At 45.8% G+C, this 19,991-nt stretch overlaps 1 protein-coding gene across 2 annotated transcripts in view; it reads right to left on the reverse strand.

Annotated features, from left to right (window-relative positions):
* Window positions 1–19,991, reverse strand: part of PRDM16 (PR/SET domain 16) — a gene marked incomplete at both ends in the record, with an annotated part of 286,316 nt that overhangs the window by 109,927 nt on the left and 156,398 nt on the right. For both annotated transcript variants that reach the window (XM_084274611.1, XM_084274610.1), the window contains one exon: window positions 19,664–19,714. In XM_084274611.1, the coding sequence (XP_084130737.1) occupies window positions 19,664–19,714 (51 nt within the window). The remainder of the gene's footprint in view (window positions 1–19,663; window positions 19,715–19,991) is intronic.

The raw sequence follows: 19,991 nt of genomic DNA on the forward strand, positions 1-19,991 counted from the left end.
GCTGAGGTCTGGCTCGCCTGCCTGCCTAACAGCGTTCAGACAGTGACCACCTGGGAGAAGGTTGATAAATGGCCAGTTTATAATGCTGTCATGCCAATTTTGTCCTATGGGAAATGTGTGTCTCTCTCAAAACAGCTTATTACCAACCTGTGGCTGGGGCGATGATCAATCAAACTGATCAGATATGGCAAACATGGTAACTGATATAAAGAAGATTTCTTACTACACAGTTTGAGGTTAACATGACAAATGATAGAGTGAGGGGGAATAACTTACAGGGGAAAAAAACCAGCCCATTAAATGCTGAACTGAAAAGTAGCTTTGGGAAGCAGAGTTAGCAGCAATCCTTCGTACCGCACGCTCGCGCTGCCCGTCCACGAAGGTAACCCCGAGTGTATTCCTTCCCAACGCCTTGTGCAATCCTGAGGGAGGGTTTATAAACACACAGTCCGAATGTAACAGGAAGCTCACACCACCTATGCACATCTTCAGTGATGTGATGGGTCACGAGGCAGGCAGTGCAGTCCCACACTTCATCTGCTGTCGCAGCAGGTGAGACTGTGGTTTGGGAGTAAGATGTGAAGAGTGGCCAATGCTCAGCTTTACATCACAGCTCTGGGTGAACTGCTAAAGGAAAAGGCAACGTCCCTGTTAAAGTGGGTGCTCAGGTGCCAGGAGAGACAGCTCCTCAGCTGATCTGGGGACCGAGCTGTGCCACGCGCCGATGCTCGGAGCCCTAACGTGCACATAGCCAGTGGAACACTGCAACCGGCCTTGTGTGGCCTTTTCGGGGGGAAGCGGCACAACAGAGCACTGGGCTGACTCTGGAAAGGAACTCCCTGCTCAGCCATTGCCCCCACAGCCCCTCCAGACCTCACACTTCACATCTCCACTGGCCCAACAGCGACGCAAGGCCTCGGTCCTCACAGTACGCTCTGTCCCTGGCCACCCCTGGCACAGGCTGCAGAGCACACTGTGCCCTGACACAACCTGTTTGTGACCTCGGGCAGACTGTCCCCCCGAAACTATCTCCTGTACTTACACCACAAGAGGTTTGGGCCGTGCTTAGGAAGATCACATACCAATGCCTAACCACATGAGGCCTTGACCCTGGGCAAGTACTGTGCTGCAGCTTAAACAGTAAAGGTCTTTATCAAGTGCTTGTCTAAATTAGCTGCTCTCACTGCCGACAGCAGTGATGAGATTCCAGATGAACAGCCTAGATACACACATCTTGTCAAGATCCCAAAGTATGTCGAGATACTCTACTGTCAGTCAGAGCTGAGAATGATGGCTGGGAACGGTACTCTTCCCAGAACCACATCCATCCACCTCCAAACCATGGAGGAAGAGTGGTGAAACAATGCAGAAGCTTTTCTATAACGTGCATATAGAAACATGCTTTGTACAACCAGATCTCACTATGGCTTGGTTTTGTCCCTTGCTCAATAATTAAATGCCCTTTGAGCTTCTCTGGGTTCAGAGTCCTGAGGCCAGGGCTGCCAGACCTGGGTGCAGACTCTGTCCCATTACCTTTCTGGGTCTGGAAGAAGGAGCATCCCTCACAACAGCAGCACACATACCTGTCGTGCTGACTCTTGGAGAGGTGTTAGAGCGGCTGTCGAGCCTCTGGCAAACATCTGATATTATTCACTTGACTGGGTTTGGGAAAATGAAGCCTTATTTGCTAGCAAAATTAATGAGAAGAGTCTCCAATAAGACACTAATTTATGGCTTCTGCAGCCGCTAATGTGCACAGTGAAATTCATCTGAGTGTTCTTTGCAGTAAAGGCAAATATTGGGGATAAAAAGGTGTGGATGTATTTTATTTCAGAATCAGGTCCTTAGCTGGGTGTTCTATTTTATGACACCCTTCCCAATTTGATGAAGGGTGAAATAAACGGGCCTTTGTCCCCCTCCCTGTCCCCCTGCATTTAATGACAGCAAAATAAAATTCCTCTCTGTGGCTACGTGCCAGAGCCCAGAGAATGGGGACAACTGACAACATATTTTCAATTCTGCATTGCAGTGAAGACTGAGATGTTCAGATATGTTTCAAAATGTACACGTTATCTGCGGGCACCTCACACAAAGCGAGGGCTGCAAAAGGAAGCCTTTTCCTTGAAACTCAGCTCTAACCTGGTCACAAACACCAACCCTCTGCCTTTCAAAGGCAGGAAACTGCAAACAGAAAAGGCAGAAATGCATCAGACAATAAAAAGACGTATAATGGCTACCAAACTCCGTTCTTCTGCCCCCCTCCTTTTTTAACAGATAGGTTTTAGACTCTATAATAATCACGCAGCTAAGATACAAGGTCTCTTGTTGGCAATAACCTACATGACATGACTTAGAAGGCAGGTGTTACTGTAATTAGCTATTGTTTGACTATCAAAAGTCAGAGCTGATTAAAGCCACTAAGTACAAGTGCACTATTTTATTTCAAAGAATATTATGAACTGCATGCTGGGACTCTTTCACTGCGGACCTACCTTCCGGAGTCTGCTAAGAGCCCATGCCAGCAGTAATCAAAACTAAAATCTGCATAAACCTTCAGGGTTTTAATTCAAGCAGAGCCCTTTCATTAGAAATATGTTACTTTATGAAATCTGGTCGCCAGCAAGGGGAGAAAAATGTGACTTCTTAAGAAAAGTGAATGGCATCTCTTTAGTGATTAACCCAAGATTAATGGAGGCTCCTACTGCTAGGCCTAAGTCCATTTTATTGCTAATTCATTTAGGTACTATTTCAGATGTACTTGATGAAAGTCACCTGCTAAGAAGTCATGTTTTGGCAAGCAAGGATAGCCATTATGGTCAAATCCCAAATAGAATTTTTATTAAAGAAGCTTTGAACAGTGTCTCGTATTAGTCTTTCAGAGACATACTATTTAATGTACTCAATTAGTCAAAAATTTGGGGCCCAAGTCACTAATCAAACATTCATAAAGCTTTTTTTTTTTTGTAATTTATTTTTTTGTCTACATGCATCTTTAATGTTCCAGGTAGGATGAACACTGTACGGAACAGGGACATTTATATACAGACAAAAGAAGCAATACTAAGACTTACCAAGAAGTGGGTGGGATTTGGGATAAGTGCACGGCTGGAGATGTGAAATGTTGGCTTGGCAGAGCATCTCTTTGTTCCCCGTGATACTAAGAGGAGTGGGGACTTATGCAAATCACATGTTCTCTAACTGTACACCATGGCTGGGCTTTGGCTGGTGCCTGCAGCTCGAACGCGAGGGGTGAGCGCCCAACACGCACAGTGTTATTTTAGAGACTCTTCTGTAGTTTGTTCTTTTCATAAATTAGAATTTAGGGAGGTTAATGATTAGAGAGCACAGAAAATTGCTTTGTATGTTGTGTATATGAGAGACATTCTACGCAGACAAACCACCCCCATCTCCCATCCCAAGTTCAGGCCCTGCTCACAGACTGGCAAAGCTTTGGCTTCATTCCTGGATGATTCTGTGCGCTGTCCTCATGAGCCAGGATGCTTTTATCACCCTCCCGAGACTCTGGCCACCAGGAAAGCACAAACCTCCATCAGACAGACCTCATCTCTCCTTGCCTGCTCCATTCAGAGGCAGACACTGGCTCTGCAGAGAACTGACTCCAGCCGTAGCTCAGGGACAGACCCATCTTTACATGTAACTGTGCCCTTCTTTGTAAAACATGGAATAACCACCACAGGTGAGAGAGACACACTCCTCTTCCTCAACGTCCAGGGACAGGCTGTTCCCCAAGTCACACGGTTACTGAATTACTGGGACCCACCACCGGTAACCATCACATACCTAAGGACTCCCCACCATTTTGGGTACAAGTTACTCACACATAAAGACACCGGCCTGAGGGATCCCACACAGGGCCCACACAGCCCCCTGTGTCACAGCAGAGAATGAGAAGGTTTTCATGGCCAAAAGCAGCACATCAATCCGACCACGTCTGGTGCGAGTATGTCAGCCAGCCTGGGCTGCAGGTGATGACTGACTGTGCTCAGCTGCTGGGACCCAGAGGCACACACAGGGCCCAAACCCCACAAATCCCCCTTCGCTTTCCCCCTGGAAGCCTGTGAATCCCAGACCTGTGGGTGCCATCGCTGCGCAGAGCGGGAAAGGCCGCGCTGCTTCCCCCCAGCTACCCAGAGCTCAGAAGGGAAGTGGACTGTTTACTGCCGGTCTGTCTCTCCGAGGGGTCAGCTTCAACTGCTGATGACTGAGGGATCCCAGGAATCACACGGGGTGACAGCTACAGACCAACTCAGGCTCCAGTCCCGGCACTCCCTGCTTCCTGCGGGGGATGCAAATCAGTGGGTTCCTGGCACAGTCAAATCCCCCTTGCACTGGGCTCAGAGACCTCCACAGGTTTTTTGGGTAACCATGCCAGGGGAGTGGGTCACTCTGACACACTGACTGTGCTGGTGCAGTGGAACCCTGTTCATTTGGGACATCTAGCTAAGGTGGCCCCATAGTACTTTGGGCAGTGATGACTTAGCAGGACCTAGGGACAGCCTGATTCTGCCCAGGGCAGGGTGACAATCGCCCCTGTCCCCTCAGCACAAGGCTATGATTTTAAGGCAGATTTCCCAAAACCCTTTTTCACATTCTCTTCTCTGGGGTGCATTATCCTCACCATCTTCCACACCTTCCAAAGGGCTTACTCCAGCTAAGAAAAGCATAACCTGCTTCCTTCCATCAACAGGATATTTGGAAGTACCAGAAACCCATGAAATCCACACTTGGGCTGAGAGTGGAGTCCCTCCTCCTCCTCCTCCTCCTCAGTGCCCCAGGGCCAGAACTGGGGAGCAGTCTTGCTACCCAGGCACTACAGGCAGCCCTCTCTGACCGTGTGCGAACGGTACCTGTGCACATGTGAAAACATGTAGCAGCCCTTTTTCCAAGTCTCTATTTTCTTGAGGAATTTTTCAGAGGTTTCAGTTGCAATCGCTGCCTCAGCACAGAGATGAAGGGAGAGAAAAGCATACGTGTGCCCACGATGTTACCAAGCTGAAGATCTCAAAGCACAGAAAGTCTGAGGTGATGGGAGATTCCCCCCTCTCTCTCCTGGGAATACCAGACACTACTGAAAGTAACAATCTGGGTCCCAGACTTTTATTTTTGGATGACTGACAGAGTTTCCAGCATTTACTAGGATCATGAGAATTAAAATGTGCAGAAAAGCAGAGAGGAGCACAGGATGCTGCAGCACAGCTGCACTCAGGTCCCTCACTGTGACACCCCCCACCCTTCCCACATCCCTGGCAGCACCAGCCAGCTGCCAACACCCACATCAGGTGGGTTCCAACCCTCCAGCAGCCACGATCAGGATTATATTACACTCAACGCATTCTGTGGGCGAATTGTCCTCCGTGGAGACCACAAAAATCAGCTGGGACTGTTCAAACCCTTCCCGGAGGGGAACGCGGTACCACAAGAGCCACCCAGATGTGATAACAAAGTTACCCTAATCTGCTCCCTCTGTGTGCTGGGGCACTCATACATGCAAATCTTGTCTTGTTCAACCGTGTTTGTTCACCTCCATAGTCCTTCGGTGATTCAAATCTGTGCCTTACTATCCTATAATACCCTTGTCTAACAGTTCTTTTTAAATGCATGTGTTAATTATCTTGCCACTGCTGTAATTTCTCCCTGTAGTCCATTAATTAAGAGGTCACAATCTAAGAGCATGTTTACCCAATAAGCTTTCTTTTTTAATTATCCTAATTGCTTGGATACTGACAAAGACTCTATCCCTCCCCTTTCTCTGAGTGGATTAGAAAACAACATTTCAAAGCCCCACACAATGATGGGTTTGTAAAACACACACATAGATAGATATAGAGAGAGATATAAATGTGTTTTTGTAACTCCACGATGTTCAAACATCAAAGGTCAACAAGACACAGGATATCATATTTGTATAGCTGTATACAACGGAGATACAAATTGCTCTTCCTTAATTTATCTATCAGTCTGTGTTGTTATATTGGTTGGGGAAAATATAAGCAAAAAACTTTGAAGCCTTCAGCATCAGGAGCAAGAAGAGAAGATGTAAACTGCTTGGTCTGCCCTGGAGACCATCAGAGGACGAAGCACATCACCCTCTGCACCCCCACGGATGCTTCTGGACAAAAGCAAGAAAGGAAACAAGTTCAAAGGAGGAAGGTAAGAATGCAAAGAGGAAAGGCAGTAAGCTCTAATGCAGCAAAGATCAACCATAATATCCCCAACCCCAAATATCACCTCCCCATGGGCCAGCTCGCCAAGATGTAGCTAAGTACCTTATTTTACTGACACAGCAAAATTCAACAAACCAAATCTCCACCACTTATAAATTTCAAACTCCTCCTTTTGTCAAGGCTGCAAAGGGAAAGGCAGCTGAATTCCAGCTGGGATTGCAGCACAACAATTAGTAGAGGTACACCCAGCAAAATCCCTGCTCTGTCAGAACGTGGAACAACAGTCGGCACGTCAACCAAAGTACATTTTTTTTGTTGCAATAAAGCAAAAGCCTCATTTGGACTGTTCATCCCAGGGACTATATAACAGAAGTATAATTACTTAGAAATTGCTTAGGTAAGCGTGATTGATGCATGGTAAATAGATGTTTCCAGCACTTATTGTTTCTTCCTGATGGATTAGGAAGAGTTGTTTAACAGTTCATTTGACCAGTCTCTCCTGGTGTTTCTTGAGTCTGGCTGTGCCAGTCAGCACCAGCAGTTCCTGGTAGTTTAAGTCTCTTTAATAAAGATTAAGATGTCAGAGGTCCTGCATTGCACAAAATCCCAATTTTATTAACTTCTCATTATCAGCTGAAATATGAAGTGCATTTCTTTTCATCTAAAGCTAGACACTTTCTCAAGGGAAAGAAGAGATATATACATTCATGATGGTAGGGGTGGGTTTGCTCCAACCTTGCCTGACATTATGGAACAATGTCTGACGTGATGGGTACCACAGACACTGATGTTTCTCTCCCAGAAGGAGTTAAAGTATTTCAGACCGGGGCCCATCGGTGAGCGGGCAGTGAACAACTGTGGAGTCGGATCCTTAATCAGGGGTGTTCTCATTAAAGAGCAGCACCACACCATGGCCTGGGCAGAAACACTGCACCTCCAGCGTCACTCAAGCAGGTCAAGTGAAGCACTGGCACGTTTGGACACACTAGGAGGTCTCAACAGACAGCAGAGCAGCAGCACAAGGACTACACAACACTGGCTAAAACAGAAGCATCCAAAGTCTGCCCTCTGACCAGAAATGCTGATAACATCCAGTGCCACCTACGTGAACTTAGGCAACAACTGATAAAGTGAAATTGCTAAAGGCAGCAGCACTGCCCAGCACCCAAACACCCCAATGCCACTGCTTTTGGGAACCTTCTCCTTAATCCCACTGCATTGCAACCACAGGGATGCAGGGACTCCTGGGGTCCTTTCCCCTCCATCCTCAGAGCCGTGCTGACAGAGCCATCTCCTTTGCATCTCTTAAGGAAAGCCTTTGCTGTGCTTCTTGTTTTCCACCCCGTCTATAGCAGGAAGGAAGGAGCTGGCACTGTGTGTACTTTCCCAGAACAGGATGGCTCTGGCTGGAAACCACACCACAGAAAGAGTTAAGAGGTAAAACCAGCTCTGCCAGCACGCTGCAGGTCCCGCGCTCAGGGATCAGAAGGACACGGGGCTTTACGCCGCCGCTCTTGGGAGGGTTAAGCTCTATTACTTCTGGTCTCTGACACTGCTAATGGCACTCTCAAACTAATTGCATTTCTATACCTATACATAAGACTAGGCAACAAATAAGCCCTTTAATCAAACAGCTTCATCTACTTCCAATTAATTCCATTTCCAGGCCTTTTGAAGAGTGCAGGAACATACAAAGATACAGATGATGGAGCACGTTCTGGTGCCAGTCGACAGCTTCCACTCTGCCTGAGGCTCCCTCGTGGGTAAGACCAGGTCTGTGTGTTGCTGCCACGTACCTTCTGCTGCTCGAGTCTCGGCAGATCCCTGCCAGAGACCAGAGGTGACACGTGGTGGCCGTGTGGAATGAGTTACAACTCCCTCAGTGAGTCGCTTTTGCCTTTGCTGGCAGGTTGAGATGGCTTTTTGTTTCCATCGTTCACCTTGTCCTTCGAGTGCCTGCGTACAACAATGCAGGGAGCAGCACACAGCATCAGCTGAGCAAACACCACGGCTGCTGTTTGCACATCCAGACCCGAGGGAACGTCTGCAATGTGAGGGCCACCAGTTTTGTGGGACACACTGATTCCTCTTCCACATTTCTTTCTTTGATAAAATAGGTCAGTGTACCAGGGGAAGAAAAATCACCCCATCAGTGGTTAGGAACGAGAAATACATGTGCTGCCTATTTCAAAGGTATGTATGTACAAAAGGCATGATAAGTGGGTGCTGAATAGTTAGGAGTGGCAATTATCAGTTACACATATCATTATAGTCTCTCAACTTCTCAATAGCGCAGGGTTCCTAATACCATGTTTACTAGATCAGGTAAAAGGGGACTCTTAATACTGTGCAAATATGACTTACCGAAGGACTTTGCTTTCTCACCTATTCTTGGGCTTTTCAAATCAACATTATTAATTGGCTGGCTTATCGGTAAGTGCTGTCTGGCAGTTAAAGGATGTTTCCACCCATTGCAAGGATACATAGAAACCAAGCAATGTCAGCCACAAGGACAAATGACTTCCATGCAGAAACCGAAAAATATTTTGACACCTTAAATCTTCTTTATAAGAGCAGAATGCATTTCCTCCTTCATTTGTTATCCTTTATTGCACCCATCATTCCATACTCGATCATCCTTGGCTTCCCTTACAATACTAATTCAGAACTTTGGCTCACAGTGGCAAAGACACCTTGTGGAGTAGTTGGGGGGTATTTTTTCTTTGTCTTTTTTTTTTTCCCCTTGCCTTTCTTTTTCTCTGGGTTTCTCTGCTTCAGGTGTGTATAAATACATGGTTCAGAATCCAGACCTACTAGTTTCCATACTAGAAAACTCAACCACAGAGCAGTTTAGGAGGTAACTTTCAGCCCTCCAGACCAGCTTTCTCTTCACCTGCCAGCTTTCCTGAGCACCAAAGCCACTTGAAAACGGAGAAAAAAACTTCGCCTGATAAGGAAAACTGAACACAAAGTGCACAAAACTTACCAGGCACCGTCAGAGAGAAGCAAAAGAGTCTGAAATAAGAAGAAAAGCACTTGCTGCCCCAGCCAGGCTGTGCTGCACGCTCCCAGCCCACACGTGCTGCCCGCCCCGAGCAGGGAAGGACAGGTTCAGGTCCAGTCCCTCCACCTCTTGCTTTCACGCTGATCAACAAGATAAACAGCAGCACCATAAAAACCCAGCAGCTAGGAAGGATCTCAGGAAGCCATCCAGGCTATCCCTTATTCTAACACAGTCAGGTATTTGCCTGTACCTCTTCAGAGCCTGCAACAGCAGATGCTCTATCTCCTCCTGAGAGTCTGCCCAGGTACCAAACTATTCCCCTATTCCACTTTTCTTCCCATCCAACCCAAACCTTCCTTGCTCCAAGGCTGGCTGCCTCTCGTCCCACGCTGATGGCTGCATGGCACAGCATGCAGGTTAATGCAGAATATGAGTTTTAGCATCAGCTGTTCATTCTGTGGAATGACATCTGCTTATCTTAAAGAAGTTTTCCAGTAGAAGCACGATCAGACCAAATTTATTTACTTAAAAGTTTTTCTGCTGCTTTCACAGAGGGGTTCCCTCTGCCACCACATCAGCTGGGCAGTTGTGACAAGAATTAAGATGCTCGATGGGATTTTTTATTTGCCTTTTTTTTTTAGAAGGAAATGGTTATTCACACAGGGAGGTATTTAAAAAAATCAAACAAATATTTGATGCTCTGTGCTGGCATGAAAAGGGGGAGCACTGTGTAAGCACAGTGAATACAGATGAGGGAAAACAACCACAGGGGAGAAGTGATGCAACCAGCAGCAAACCCCAGTGGGGGGATACAAAAAGGGGGGTCTGGCTCATCACAAATGGAAAGAGAAGTAACACACATGGCTGCTACAGGTCAGTGTTTGATACATCAAGCATCACAGAGAGTCCAGAAAGCACAGGACCAACTGACCAAGCAGATACAGGATGACACAGATCAACAGATTCTTCCCACTCGAAGCCAGCCCAGCACATTTTCTGACTGACACTAAATGTGAATTTAACCACGTATCTGAAAGATACATCCTCCCTCTTCAAAGCCTCAAAACACTACTAAAGGTTCTCCTCCAGCATACAGTAACTTGCTCCGTGTCATTCACACAGGCCTGCACAGGGCTGCATCCCTCCCAAGGCCCTTCCAGGCAGTGGCCAGACCTACCAGCGCTGCAATCAGGCATTCTCTAGCTATCCCTCATGGTTTGGAGTAACTCACTGCCACACGAGTGTGGTGTTTGTTATATTTACCATTGGTTTACTATCTAGTCTTCTTTGGAATCTGCTTACTACACCGACCATGTCCACGCACTTGTGGTTCTGCTTCATTTAGATACACTAAAAGAAGTTGTCTTTGCCCACTAAACCCCTGCAAGGAAAACATGTACCCGGAGCCTTGTCCAGCTCTAAGGCATTTCTGAGCTTTCAGAGAAAAGAAAAAAAATCCATTAGCTTCTTTTCTCATTATTTATGTGCATAAGCTGCTAACACTTTAAGACCTTGGCTGGCGTTACAAACAGAACAGAGAAAACACAACAAGGAAACCCATTTCTTGGGCATTTCCAGCCCAGTTAGCGTGAGGAATTAGAAGAAATTAATTTTAAAAAAGCATCCTGTGCAAGGTTTTCATCAGTGTTTTTCAGACCAAAGGCGTCTGATGCATTTCAGAGATGCATCCAAACTTGTGAGCGAGTTTCCAAACCAAACAAGACCGTGAAACTCCGACATCCACCAGTGACTTGTGTGCCAACCTCCCTATCACACAGCAACAAGGGCCCTTTAAAACCCTCTCAGAATAATCTGCTTTCACAGTCGTGGCCATCTCTCCAGCCTCTGCCTGTGGAACACTTTTAAGTCCCAAGAACACAAACATCCATATAGCAAATGGCTAAAGCCTCTATCCATGTTCAGAAATAACACAGACGCACACTGGGGTTAAATAACAAACCTTGGGTTTCTGGCTTCATTACTCTGAGAAAATCTCGTTATCTGGATAATAATAATTAAAATGGATGCTTCTTCATATTAGGACTTCTTTCCTTGGCCTGAAATAACTCTAAAAAGCAGAATCCATCACACAGCTGCATGAACAGCCATCTGGGCATCAAGACACAAAACACTTTGCTGAAACCATCCCAGCTGTGGGATGAGGGTGGGATTTTGCTGGATGCCACTGCTGTAGACATCAGACACCCACCAATATAGGGATGTCTTGGAAAAATGAGTATGACCTAAAAGCCTGATGTTTCCATACACCAGGGCTGCCCAGCTTTTACCAAGGGCGGTACCGATGACTGGGCTTGGCCTCGCAGGAGATAGGATGCTGTCTGCCCTCAGCTCATAAAAGAAAGAACAAATAAGCACGTGGTGAGCATCAGAACTGGAATGGAAGATGGGAGACCATTCAAATGAGAAGTTTTTATTGGCAAAAGGACCAGCAAATATAAACTGCCAGGAATAAATTTACGTTGAAACTTGGAAGACACACTGTAGTCATGAGAAGACAACAAGCCTGAAGGAATTATCTTACCTAAGGGGGGCACAATCTACTTATGAAAGACTGCTGGTCCTTACTGCATGAGCTGTAGGGCTGGGACCAGACAACCTAAGGGGACTGACTTAATGCTCCCCGTGTAGATGTAAACTAAAGCAAAGACTAAAAGTGACTCCCCATCGCAGAACTACTGTGCTGAAGAGTTACAACTGGATTAAACCAAAGTATTCTCAGAAATACTTTGAAATACTTTAACAGCAGTTAAAGGAAGTATATCTGGAGTGTAACTCAGTGAGGCTGGAGTGAGGCATGTTTGGTCCAACTCAAAATACAGTTTTGAAACCCTGCAATGCTGTGAGAAGAAACATCCCCACTGAGCAAAACCCAACTGAGGATGATTGTTAAGGTGTGGAGCCAAAATGTTCTCATTACCCTCAAGTAAATCTGGTTTTACACTGGAGGGTTCAGCATACAGCATTCGTGCACCCACCGTACCTTCCACCCAGAGCAAAGGGAATGAACTTAATTTGCTTACAATGAGCTGCTATTGCATGCTGAAAGCTGCAGGGGTGAGGACAGGAGGTACTCTTGACCATCACCAAAGAGCTGACTTCTGGTAATTGTTTTACTCTCAAAACTGCCAAATGAAAAAATAAATTTGGGCTTTTTTCAGAATACATATTTTATAATCTCATAAAAAGCTCATGTGATCTAAAACCCCATCTAACTGGCACCATCAAAATACACTGCACTCCTGGAACGTGCGTAGGACAACAGTCAAACCTTCCCTGCTTTGTAAAGCCCTGATATGTTTCCAGAGCAAAATACAGGGGGTGGGGAGAGGAACAAAAGCATTTTTGGGTTTTGCTGTGATATACATATATATATATTTAATTATAGGAGACTGGCATCTAGTTCCCTGTTTCATGGCTCTTCTTCTTCCTCTTTTAAAAGCAGCACCATAGGTCCTAAAAGCCAACTTCAGGTCACTCTCCCTGTTGTTCCCCCTCTCCTTTTCTTTCCTCCCCTCCCCGATTACTGTCCAGGTTTTCCTTTCTCACTCATGAGCTCTGTTCCAAATACATATTCCCTTTAATAGCTGATTAACCGAAAGCCACGCACACCTCACGACCACAGCCTGTATTAACAGAACCATCTGGCCTCTGTGATGTATGTAATGTATACAATAAATCCCGACTGCGAGTTCCAGTCTGGAGCAGCAGCCTGTCCTGCCCAGCACAATCCATTCTCCCACCACTGACGGATATTCCCAGCGTAAAGACCTGGTGGCAACGCGCCCGCTCGCGGCTCCCTCGGCGGCTGCAGTATCGGTTACAGCTCCCAGCCCGGCCCACGTGCGGTTCTGAATCCAGACCTAATTCCAGGAATACCTCCTGGCACCCTCCTCATCCAGGGAGGAACCGCAGAGCGGCCCGAGGTGGGGGTTACCTTCGGAGCTAACACAGAGTTTTGAAATCCCAGAGGCTATCATTCCAAAATTTGTGATGTTTTGTCTACTCCGGTGATTTAAGGTTTGTCAGAAAATGTCAGAAAGGCCACGGGGCCAAGGGCTTCCTGATGACTGAGGATTTTCTTTCACATGACCTTCCTGCAGTTGATTTTGGGCTCCAGACAGTGCTGCCTTCAGCTCTGACAGGGGCCGGCTGGCAGCAGATTCATGGGGATCTCTGGGGCATTCTGGCATTTTTAAACTGAGGAGAGGCTGTAATGCCTCCTAATCATCCAGAATATTATTTCACGAGTAATCGCCTCTCAGGCGGTAGGTAAATGCCAGCCTTTCAGTCTGCAGCTCCTTTCGTTAGCAGGGGGAAAAAAAAAGCCCATGAGCTCAAAGGTATGTGAACAATTAAAAACACATCTTGCCCCAAATGAACAAACACTCAGGGGCTTTTAATTTCACGTAGGACCCTGTACGTGTTCTCTCAACAAGGAGCCATTAATTAGGGACAAGGGAGCGCAGCCGGTTTGTTAGTAACTCCAAAAGCCCGTTTAGGTTTGAGATGCGTTGGAGGAAGACAAGGTGACCTCTCCTCACTGCCTGTGCCTGGAGTTACAGGGACACTTTTATCTGCAGAGATATTGTTCAACAGGGACACGTGTCATTTGGAGCAGCGTGTATAAATAGGGCAGCCACACATTTCGGGTGCTCTGAGCTACAGCAGTTCCCTTATTCAAGAAAATAAGGCAGCAGGTTATAAATGCTGGCTGAAAGAAACCAACATCGCTGCTCTTTGGTTTGCACTGATTTAACTACGGGCTTACCTAGACGGGAAGGGATCCAACTCTTCGTTTACAACTTTGTTTGGCACTGTATGAGGAGCTGACACCGTATCCACACTTTGCATTTACATGGTAAATCGCCATTAACCACCCTGATGCCAAAACTACTGACACCACCAGGAAGAGAGACCCACGCCGAGGTCTGTTTACACCTTGCTGGATGCACGTGGGTGTAGTTGACTGGAACATACTGGAGATACAGAGAGAGCAAACTTAACCACTGCCAGTCGTCTTAACTTGGCCTGATTTACGGGTTCAAAGCCCCCGGAGCCCTCTCGATGGGCCCATCCATCACACACACGCTCAAGCCCAGGCACACGTATCACAGAAATTAAACGCACCACGCTCTTCCTGCAAAATAATTTAACCATCCCTTTCTTCACTGACTCTCCTGTGCCAGCCTTACACCTTTTTTTTTCCCTTTTTTTTTAACTTTACGTGCTTCATTTCAGCAAAATCAAGGATGCAAACTTCTCAGAAGTACTTAGTTTCCATGGAAACCTAAGCTGACCGCAACATTATTGTTCTCAAGAGGGAACTGACTTTACTATATGTTCATTCACTGAATTAATGGACTCCTGGTCCTTTTATTAGCAGCTCTCTAACAATGGAAAGAGAGAAATGTTATAAAAAAGACTCTCAGACAACTGTCCACTCTTTTGTCCAGGGCTTATTGGAATGACGCAAGTCTATTCAGGAAAAGATTATAAAAATCAACTCGAAGCGGCCCCTGTTTGTGGCAGCTAAACATACCTTTATTTGGGAGAGATACAACCCATAAAACAAGCAAATTAAAGCTCTTTCTGAAATAGTAACTGTAAGGCAGCGATCGTGTTGAAACCGGCCTTTAGCTGTGATAACCGGGGGGTGTTACACAATCTTTGGGGGCGGGGGGGTGATGTGTCCCAAACCTCCCACCAGCACCAGCCTCACACTCCCAGCAGCTGGGTACATTTTAGAGGAAGAAGAGGCTCTCCCCTCCTTTTGGCTAAATTTCAGCACACAAAAGTTGGTGGTACTTGAAACATAATTCAGTCTGGCTAAAAGCACACATCATCAGGGAGGATGATGGCTGTTTTAAACCCTCTAAAATTGGGGTGAAGGGAAGTGGGGGGGTAACTCTTCAGTACACAGAACAGAAAGATGATGAAACATCACAGAAATTGGGGCTTCGTAACTGTTTACCCACAGTTTTGGAACCCCTCCACCAGCTGTAGGTAATACATACATCCAGTGGAAATCTCCAGGTCAATCCCTCTGCATGTCCCATGTTATGACAGACTGTGCCCGGGCCTGAGGGCCTATGGCCCAGCTAGTAATTGCTCCACAAAAGACAGTTAACAGTTCCCTTGCTCTTCTCTAACTACCTTCCTGACTGCTTATTGAAGTCTGATTTCTTACTCCTCTGGGTCATCATTCATCAGTCCAAGGGATCCCACTGGGACGGACCGGCCAGACCTTTCCATATCCCTTGTTGCCAGAGGCCATTTCTGACGGCCCATGATATAGAAAATGTCTTCACAGCAATCCAGTGGGACAAACTATGGTTATAATACCCAAATAATCATTTTGCAAATTATCATAATTATCAATCAATCATCTTGTGTGAACAATGTGCTCCTGAAGTATCAGATGGTTCCTGTGACCTGTAGCGTTTTGTGTGTAATAACCAACCCAGAGAGATTTATGGCTCTATCCCACTCTATCTGCAGTAACAAAACATTACTCGCCTCTTACTTCTTGTTGCAGGAATAAAAGCTTTCCTCCTACCTCACTCCCATCCTTGCTACTCGCCCCTCTCTGAGACACAGTCTCATCTCACAGTTTCTCACAGTAACTTTATTTTTTAAAAAAATAATCTGTGGGATTTGGGAGTAGAGAATAAATTATGTGCTGAAAAATGTGCTGAATTTCAGTGTGTTGTGTCATCAGCGTTCTATTAGCAGCTTCTAGTGTTTTGCAACGTGAGGATGAAGTCAGACAAAGTGGGGGGAAAAAACTGGTTTTGCCCTCAGTTTTTGGCTGTGGTGTTTTGTGCAGCACCAGATTGAATCCCACTCTTTTGAAGCCGATAGCATCTCCCGCTCCCTGTGTAGTACATTCTTGTTAATGGATAAATTCAAGCTCTCCAGAAAGTCAAAGAATAAATTTAAAGCCTTTTGCCAAATGCCTATCCTATTGGATTTTGATAAGACGGCTATTGAGCTTTAATAATGTCTTCTATCCTTTTTCAGCTGGCCCTTAACATGTCTCTTTATTTGTCCCTAAAGCCTCTTCAGCGATGCCTTTTTATTACAAGTCTCTCAGCTTGCTCTCAAGGGAGACAGGGTCGACAAGAGTGATAGATAGATAACTCTATAGATTATCTCCCACAGATGTTTTCTCTCCAGTAGCCCCTCAGGCTATTCCCTCTAAGTAAACAGAAACTAAATAGAGAGTCTACTGAAGAGAGAAGTCCCTGAGGTCTCTTGTCACCACAGCCAGAAAAACAGCCCATCCAGAGGAGGCTGGCTACGAGCTCTGTGCACAGAGACGCCTTCAATATGAATCTCCAGCCATCAGCCAAAGTGACTTTCAGAGGAGAGAGAAACCCACCTAGCTGGCTCCTTGGGAAAAGAGGTGTCCTGTAACGGCACCAGCCCCGCTTCCTGCCAGAGGAAGTCTACATCTTTCAGCTCCCTCTCAAAGTTAAATCAAAATGACAATGAAGATAATGGTAACAAGCCCTTTTTTCCCCCACGAGTTAAATGCAGTGGAGAAGCTCTGAAAATTCGGAGCCGTGGAACATGGGAGCTGCTCTCTGAGCAAAATAAACAGGCTGCAGGGAGATGGCTTGGAAGAAACAGGCGCTGGGGAGTGTGGGACAGTGTACCCACAATATCCCCACAGGTACAGCCTATGTGTTCATGCACATCTCAGTGCACACATTCATCCACAAAAAGTGAGTCTCCCACTTTTGCCTGAATTTCACGCTCAATTATTTAAAATTAACCAAACTGGATTGTGCAAATTCAACTACATATCAGCAAGAGTGATAAAAGGAAACCCTGGTAGGAGTACAACATTTCACCCTACGGCACAGCACATTCTGGACACAGAGGAATGATCCCAGCCATAGGTCCTGCAGTAATATTGCCAGAAATCTTCATCCTTGTGAGACCACCACTAACACACACATCAGCTTTCTGGTGTTAGTGGTCCCAGCAGAAATAACAGTCACAACGACTGAAAAATACTGGGCATTGTGGCAAAATACTCATTTTGCTCCAAGCCAAAGTAGGGAATAATATAATAAATATAATATAACGCACTATATAGATATATTTGTCTGTTATGTGGTGTCTTCAGACTTTTCACTGCCTTTTGGTTTATGAAGTTACATAATAAAGCATTTCTGTTCTAGCAGCTTAGCAGCAGAAATAATACTGGGATCAGGTTTTTATCAGAGATTGCTTCCTACACATCTCTCTCTACCTCTCACTGTTTCCCTGCCCTGCTCTCTATTTTTACCAGTTACTGATTTTCTCCTTGTCCCAGGGATTTTTTTTCTTCCCTACTTCTTGCAACTACTCACATCTGAGCCTGTGATAGAGCCACCAGTCAAGGCAGCCCCTGGAAAGATGGAACCCATTTGCTATGGCTGCCACTTTGCCCAGTTTCCATCAGCCCACCCGCGACAGCCACGTTTGCCTTCAGCCACCTCCTCACCACCAACTTCCCTCTGAAGGACCAGGAAGAAATTGAAGTCAAATCCCCACTATTGTGTCTTTGGGGATATGACAGCAGAATGATTCAGAGACGGGGCAAGAGGAAATCTTCTCCCAGTGGGTTTTTACTTACACACAGCTTTCAGATACTGCAGAAACTCTACAGAATGATTTTTCATCCTTTATTTTTTGCTTTGCTCTGAGTGAAAAGCTGTCTAGCAGTAGTCTTTTCACAAGCCATAAAGTTTAGACTTGAACTCTTTACCTTACCGCTTTGACCTCTTTCACCCTAGCTGTAAAACCCTACTGCCCATCCTTCAATAAATTTATCACCTCATAAACCCCCACTAGTGCTTCTCTACAATGCATTTAAAAGACAGAAGTGGAAGGCCACTCCTTCCCCTCTTGTCAAATATCATAACTGTCCGGTTTTATACCTGCTGCACAGGAACATACTGAGGCACACGGGATTTTTCAAAGGCCTGCAGTTTTTGCAACATTCTCCTTTGAAACAGAACTGATGAAGTTTAAATACAAGCCCATGTATTGAACATATAAAGCTGCCAGCTGAACCATTCCTCCCACCCTCGCTCCATACAAAGCCTGCTCTCTTTAGGGTACCACAGACCCTGTGAGGCAGGGATGCCAAATTTATTTCTGATACTGCAGTTAAAGACTGGGAAAGAAATAGCTGAGCAGTCCTGGACCACAGAGAATTTACTCCATCCCTGTGCTAAGTGCGTTGTGATAATAAGAACCTGCCACCTTGTCACCATGTCTGTTCAGACAAAAGGATCCCACAGAGGCAGAGACAAACAGCAAGTGAGTTATGGAGATGAACAAGGTAAAAAGTTCAGCAGTGTTGGGATGGGTCCTTCGCAAGGTCACGGCGTGGGCACAGGACGGGTCCTGGCGGTAGCCTGGCTCGCTAAGATAAAAGCTTATTTTTCTCCACATGAGAGGGACAGAACCGTCCGCACCGGCCGCGTGTGGAAACCTCTGTTCCCAAGCAAAGTTCGGAGCCTGACAAGTATTGAGTTTCACTTTGTTTGGCAGACTGAAACCAGGGTTTCCTTTGAGCTTTCAGAGTTCAGGAACAGGATTGAAACTTGCCTAAATGGGGGCACAAAGCCAGCAGAGGTTGCAAATTCCAATTTAAAATATTTCCCACTTTCCCAAACTGGTATTTTATGGACGGGGCTGCAGAGACCCATTAGGAGACACTTGCATATGAAAAGAGTTTCATAGCTCATTATTTCAACTGGGACCCACCACCTCCAGACATCCAGAGGGGCTGTAATCAAACCCGACTTGTAGCACTTTCCTCCAGTAAAGCCATTAACCAAGAGACAGCCCCAGAAAGAATGTCCTCTTGCTGCAACAGAGAGCACCCCAACCAGAACAGCAGACAGGCTACTGAAACATGTGGTGCTGAGCCTGCCCTGCACCACACAGACACATCTATCCAGCTGGGCTGTGTGTGGAACACGTTTCTCCAGTCAGTATTAGAGTTTAAGCATCATGAAAAAGCACCTGTAATGCATCGTGTGAGGAACATCTTATCCTTCTCTACACCTAATTCCTTTGCCCTTGGATTTCACAGAAGCCACATGTACGCAGGGGTGACCTCTAGGAATTCAGCACTTAACAAAGGACCAACATTTTCTCTTACTGGAAAAGAGGTAAATTAGGTTTTTCAATCTAGACCAGTAGCTGTCCATATTGCAGCTGAATCAAGGAACACTTCAAACTATCATTTTCTTATTCACAAGCACTAGAATCACAGAGAGACACAAACACACCAGTAGAACCACAACACTTAATCCAGAAAAGCAACAGCAAATACTGGAAAACCTTCATCACGCTATTGTGAGACACCTTTGCTCAAAAGCAGAAAGGGAAAAAGGCATCTAGGTGCATTTCAAAGCCAGTAAAACTGTAAGATTGACACGTGTCCTACCTTTTTGATATTGCCCTCTTGGGAGGTCACCTCAGGGTCAGTCAGTATTTGCTGGGAAAAAAAACAAAGAAGAAAAAAAGATTAAGTTGAACTGCAACTAAGAATGTTAGAAAATAGGAAAGATATTATTATTTATCATCATAATCATTATTTTCATCATTATGTTCAGAGCACAAAACTCTCAACTACAACCAAGCGACGCAGCCATTGTGGAAGTTGGATGGAAGGCTCGTACCAGAACTATTATGATGTTCTCCCACACATTTTAAGATTTACTGCACCTTCTATAAATAATTTCTTTAGATTTGGCAGATGAGAGCAGCACGTG

The sequence above is a fragment of the Gallinula chloropus genome (genome assembly GCF_964237585.1).
Source record: "Gallinula chloropus genome assembly, chromosome: 23".
Classification (NCBI taxonomy): Eukaryota; Metazoa; Chordata; class Aves; order Gruiformes; family Rallidae; genus Gallinula; species Gallinula chloropus.